Source organism: Rhinolophus hipposideros (genome assembly GCF_964194185.1).
Source record: "Rhinolophus hipposideros genome assembly, chromosome: 5".
Taxonomy (NCBI): domain Eukaryota; kingdom Metazoa; phylum Chordata; class Mammalia; order Chiroptera; family Rhinolophidae; genus Rhinolophus; species Rhinolophus hipposideros.
Window position 1 is genome coordinate 39,342,247 of NC_138051.1, and position 6,349 is coordinate 39,348,595.

The following is a 6,349-nucleotide window of genomic DNA, read 5'->3' on the forward strand; positions in this document are numbered from 1 at the left end:
CCCAGGAACAATGATGAGATTAGCCGGGAAAGAATGCTAGACCATAGAGAGTGTAATCAATAAGCCTAAGGGTATTAATCATAAGTTTCTATAGGTAATTTTCTAAAATAGGGAACTGGGTGGGAAAGAGGACATTCTGAGCTCAAGCCTTAGGGTGTTGATCTATTGTTAAGCTACTGGTATGTAGGTCATTAAAGGTGAGGCCCGGATGTGAAGAGGCTTCTACTGTGGGGGTGCCAGCCAGGCCCTGTTTCAAGATGAGGTTAGGACGAGGAGTTAATCCTTCTCTTGCCTTCGGTTCGGTTCGAAGAAACTCATCTTTATTTTAAAAATTAATTAACAAAACAACAACTTTGAACTTTACCCTTAGTAGAAATGACAGTGTCTGGCGATGGAATGACTATCGCTACTGCTGAGAGTATTCATTTTTAAAGAGCTTCGTATGCATTAGGATTTCCATGTAGTTGTCTCAGCTGGTGTGGTCAACCAAGAATGGGATACAAAGGTTTACAGACTCTCAGCACTTTTACTCCCCAAAGGAGTCAGGAATGGAGGAACTTTTGTTATATTTCAGATAAGTGTTTTCATGTGATACCATTCTCGGTGCCATTTCTACTAGAGAAAATCAAGTTGCTTGTTGATCAATTTAAGTGTTGTTTTAGGCATGAGATTTGTGTTCTTCCTAGTCTTGTCCATTGGCTTCCTATTCTAAGACAAGTCTGTTGACCTCTTTTGACCTTGAATAACTTTCCAAAGTGCATATTTTAATAACTATGACTTGTCAGTCAGAATTTAACAGATTAAGCAAACAAGTTATAAATGCACAGATTGTTTTAATCCAAATTTTTAACTATGTATTTAACCGTGTTTTTGCAAACTTGTCCTTTTCTCCTGTGTTCTATGTGTCTTCTGGGAAGAGTACACAGAAGAAAAGTGGTAGGCACGGCCTCAACTCCGGAGGAATGAGTCTCAGGAGACCAAGATTGGTCTATTAAAATTTATTTGGCGTGTTTAAGCTGCAGGAGGTCAGGCTAGAGCAGAGGGAAAAGCAAAAGGGGTGTGGAGTTTTCGAGGCTGTTCCCCCTTTAATGCTTCAGGGGGTTTTCATTGACAAAGGGTTTCAGGGCCGACTGAGCCCTCCAGCTCCACACCCTGGCCCCAGGTAGTGGTCCCTACCTCAGATCACAGGCCCTGGGAGATAAAGCAAGGCAGGATCAAGACTAGATGGCTTTTAAGATAAGGTTTCTGCTCCTGGCCTAGATGTGGCTACACAAAAAGGTAAATGAATTTCCTTAAGATTAGCTATTAGAAGAGCAAAGAAAGAGGAAGAGTCTTCCCTAGAACCTAGAGGAAGAGAGTGAATGCTAAGATGGTCAGATATCCTAGAAAGTAGGAAATGGTGCTACAGAAGTATTAATTTTACTTCTCTCTGTGTGTGCCAGCCGAGCAGAGGTAAGATTGTCTTGGACACCGGTGAAAGAGAAGGTGGAAGCAGTCTTTAGCCTCTAACCTCAGCAGAACCCTTTCTCAGTGGGTCAGGAGAAGGCACTTCCTAACAGATGGAAATCAAGGGTTACTATATCAGCAGTTGTCCCCGGAAGAGGAGAGAGTAATATTCCAATTTAAAGATGTCTGATTGTACTTGCCTTTCTTCCACCATCTCTTCTTCGTATCACTGAGTCCGTGGCCTGTAGGGTATCTCTTGTTCTTAGCTGTGTCTGCCGCCATTCCTGCCAGGGTTTTGATCTCTAATCTTACCTGTTAGTTTCAGTTGGGCTTATCATATAAATAGCCGTAACATGAGGATCTTAGTCTTCTTTATATTAAGCTAGTACTAATTCTGGTAGTAGTAGTAATAACAACTCAGGTGCACAGTCTCTGTCATTCAGAAATCTAAAAAACTGAAAGCCAATGGTTTGGTTTGGGTTTTTTTCCTCATAACGTCGAACCACAACTCATTAATTAGGCTACAAAATGTAAACTGAACTGAAGCTATTTATAATCTTGATCACACTTAGTGTACATGTTAATTTTTTTCATTGCAGAAATACTGATGTATTTGATTACATGGTGCTGCTCAACATGTCTCTCATCCAAGGCTTTGGATGAGAATTGTGGGCCTATGTATTCATGTAGGCTCTTATTATTTTGAGCACTTTAAATTTAATCCTAACAGTAACTTTACTATGAGATAGATTCTCTTACTGTCACCATTTTACATTTGGGGAAACAGACACACAGAGGCTACACTAGCAAGTGAAAGAACTGATATTCAAAACCAGGCACAGCCCTAGCTTTTAACTATATGCTACAGTGCTTGACTTTGGCAAGAAAAGCATGAACATTTTGTTGTTGCTATTGTTAGATGTATTGCTATATAGAAAATGTCTTGAGTAGATATGTTCTTTGAGATTTCTTTTGTTCGATAGTATTCATTGAAGCCAGGTCAGCAAATCTGTTTTTAATAAGACATGGAGGTAGCTTTACTTAACAAAATCCTATGTTAGAAGGGAATTTTAACTTGAGCTAATTCTTTTGAAAGGACTACTAGAATTTAAAAACAGATTACCAGGATTAAACTTTAAAATTGTGAACAAATGTCATTATGTTAGCTTCTACTGTTCGAATCCTAAAAGCAAAATAGCACAGATCCTTGTTAAAAATTCTGTCTGTCAATAACTTTGAAAAGTTGTAATTTTAATTAGCAAGAGTTTAAAAGGAGACAGGCTTAAAATGGGAAGTCTCAGAATAGTAAACTGCCTGGCGTGCCAGTTGAACCATTCTCAGACAAGGTATTCTTCTGTCTTAACTTTTGTCTCTTCAGTCTGTGCTTACAATGTCAACATAATGGTACATAGTTTGAAGACAAATTAGTATTTCCGGACCACTTATTAGAGAAATTTCAAAATTGGTACTACATGTTTTACACGATTCCAATCCTATGTCATCTGGAGGTATAAATATTCAGCTCTGATTGGTTAAAATAATTTTGGATTATATTTTAGTCAATGTTTGAGTGCTTCCTCCATCCTGCTCACTGGAGATACAAAGAAGAGTAAGGCATAGCTTTGACATTGTTTTATTTACCAGTACTCTATTTTTTTGTGCTTCACATGGTACCTGATATACGAGATATAGTAGGTACTCAATAAATACTTGGTGATTGAATGTCCTTGAGAAACTTGTTGGCTAATGGGAGAGTTAGACGTGTAAGATTTTTAAAAATTAAAATGGCAAACAAATAGAATTAAGAGAAATCTGTAATCACTAAGGAAAGAGGGAGGAAGTTTCACAACCTCTCCATTAGTATTTGCCTTTTAATATTAATTTTCATAATTTTAGGAAAGAATATCATTACCTAGACAATCTTAATGAAAAATAAAGTGTTCTCTGCTTTAAATAGTTTTCTTGTTTTTCTTTTTATCTAGATTCTCAGATGTTGGTTGTTTCTATGAAATCAGGCAGGAATTTAAATGCATTGTTTTGAAAACTCTGAATCTGCTTCTGTTCTATTTGACTGGCATTCACTATCTTCTGCATTTCATTCTCTCACTTAATCTTTTCCTTTCTAATCTGCTTACTAAAAATGAAGATTTAACATCCGAAGCCGGGCTCAGTAACTGATCAAAGGGAACTTTAAGATGCAGTCTTGTGGCGCAGTTTGGGCTGCTAACCTGCTATCTAAAGGTGATGCTTCAAATGGCTTATCTGTGCATGTGCATGGATTTTGTGAATGGTGGAGTCTCTTAAAAACTGTGGTGTGGTGTGTATTGTAAAGTGAATTTGTTCTTGATGGGTGTTGTCTACCAAAAGATGGACTTGACAAAAAGGATCTTAATTTAGCATACCACCCTTTGACTAATGGCTCTGATAACTAAGTTTTTGCTAAATAACATCCCTATAGTTTCCTAAAAAGTTTTAAATAGGTTGATCTTTGTAGAGAATTGCTGTATTCTAGTTCTGATCAAAGGTAAGGGAATTCAGGTTAAATCCATCTCTCTTCATAGGACTTTGATTTCAGCATCCTGTTTCCTATTACATTTTCCTACTCCTTTCCAATTCCAGAATCAAAATTTTCTCTATTAAAGTGTTGCTGCTAATGATTTGGATTCCCCGAGATTTAGAACACTACCAAATTGAGGAATTAATTGCCCAATCTAGTCATCTTAAATGCCATTTGGAACAAGATGGGATATAAATTTTATATGTTACCATATCTAGTATCTTCTTTTTTAAAATAAGGGTTTTCCCTTCTTTGTATATGTTATAATCTGTTCCATAATTCCTATTTTGTCATGTGTTAGCTTGATATGGTTTCATGTTGAATTAATACAGAGCTAACTTATCTTAATTTTTTATGGAAGTTAACCTTCTAGCCAGACTACTGTTTATTAAAATGTTTGACTCCTTAACTTTGGATCTTTATAGGAACTATGAATACCATGGTTAAATGTTAAAAAATTAAGTGCTTGATTTCTACACTTGTTTTTTGCTCTTCTTTTTTTCTTTTCTGTAGCCTGATCACTCAATACATACAAACACACTCACTCATTAAAATTGGTATTTATTTCATCTGTTTTCTCCTTGTTATGAAGGAATTCAGGCTAATATTTGGCTTTCTTTTTGCTATTTTTATTCAGTTAGTACTAATGTTTTCCACCAAAACTAGAAAAAGAAATTGTTACAGTTATTGTGTTCATATCCTGATACTTGTTTTCTGATACTTGTTTATATCAGCTCCTTGAATTGATTAAGGGATATTTCAAATTTTTATTTCAAACTTGCCATTTTTGAATGTGATTTATATAGAATGAAAGTGGTAAAGATTACTAAACTCCTTAAAACTGACAGGCAAAAAAAAAAAAAAATATCCTGACAGGCAGATCTAACTTTCCAGAAGTTCTTAATTGTATTAAAATCTATCACAAACTTGCTTAAGCATTTTATCAGGAAGTCTAATTTCTTCCTACAGAGGCTCTAAATTTTTTAATGCAAAAGAGTTGCATTGCAGATCAGAACCATTCCTTCTTACTGTAGACCAAAACAATCTGAGCCTAGATGTCTTTTTAGCTATATTCCAACTATATTCAGCTCCCTGTAGCTCTCAAAGCTGGGGAATGTTAATGGGCTAGAAGAGTAACCATGCTGATTGGTAATCTGTGCACTTAAAGGCCCGCTAAGGATCAGGTTGAGGTTGAATCCAAAGAATGAAAATATGTGTCTAATGCCATACAGAGCAATTTTGCCTCCATTATCAACAGAACCTTTTCACAGCCCTGTGAACTATTAAGTTATTGTTATTATCTTAGTTTTACATGTAAGGAAGAGAATGCTGAGAGAGGGAAGTTTGCTTAAGGTTCTACAGCTACTGAACGACAGGTTGAGGATTAGGATTCAAGTCAGTTTACTGTGGCTTAAAAAAAAAATCCTGGTGTGTACCTTTGCTTCCTCCAGGTTAATTCCTCAGTGTCCTAATATATAAAACTAGTAAGACTATTAGAGTGATCGAAAATATTCTTTCTAAAACAGCCTGGAAGTGCCTTCGAGCAGTGTTTCTCTTCCCCTCCTGGGTAGCTAAATGACCGAAAGCCATCCTTGTTAAGCAGAATCTTCAGACTGTAACCTGTGTACCTGTGCATTCAAGCATCCACTTCCCCCTGGTGCTCAGTCAAATTTGGGAAATACTACCTTTAAAGCATTTAAGACCTTTGAAAGAAGACAAATTAGATTAAAACATTCTTACTTTTATTAGCTAGGCAGCTACCTGACTGCCCTTAAACACAGGTTATTTGCAAGGGTGTTCTAATTCGGCATGTAAACTGTGGCTTAAGTGAACTTCATTCCATAATAGCATGTTAAAACAGTTTGTTTGCATCTTATGCCCCTTATATCTAATTGTGGAAAGAAGTCTCAAAAGTTTAAGGAATTTCAAATATTCGCTCTTAAGGTTGAGAAGGAGGTTGGAACTTGGATATATCTCTTGGTAGACCAAGAGCCCACACGTCCTGTCCCAGTCTACTCTCTGTTAAAACTTGCAGAAACATACATAGTGTCTTAATTTTTAGTGACTTTTGAATTCCAGCTCTCACATTTTGACCTGTTCTACAACCTGACATGCTAACAAAAGCCACACTTCTATTAATACATCTGGTTATGAACTTTCTGATAAATGATTATGTGGTTTATTTTGTTTATTAGCTATTACTCTGCTTTAGAATTTTGCCTGAGACCCATCTTATGAACAAAGAATACATTTACATGGGTTTTACCAAACTCACAGATATACGTAAATATTGTTAAAAAAATGTGTATCCCACCTTGTTCCAGGAAATATTTAACATGGCTTATT

At 36.3% G+C, this 6,349-nt stretch overlaps 1 protein-coding gene across 13 annotated transcripts in view; it reads left to right on the plus strand.

Moving 5' to 3' along the window:
- The window catches only part of SNAP23 (synaptosome associated protein 23), a gene marked incomplete at its 3' end in the record, with an annotated part of 31,364 nt that overhangs the window by 15,663 nt on the left and 9,352 nt on the right, over positions 1-6,349 (plus strand). For 5 of the 13 annotated variants that reach the window (XM_081048794.1, XM_081048797.1, XM_081048796.1 and 2 more), the window contains one exon: positions 3,429-3,461. The exons of the other annotated variants lie outside the window; for them this stretch is intronic. In XM_081048794.1, the coding sequence (XP_080904920.1) occupies positions 3,429-3,461 (33 nt within the window). The remainder of the gene's footprint in view (positions 1-3,428; positions 3,462-6,349) is intronic. 13 annotated transcript variants of the gene reach the window in all.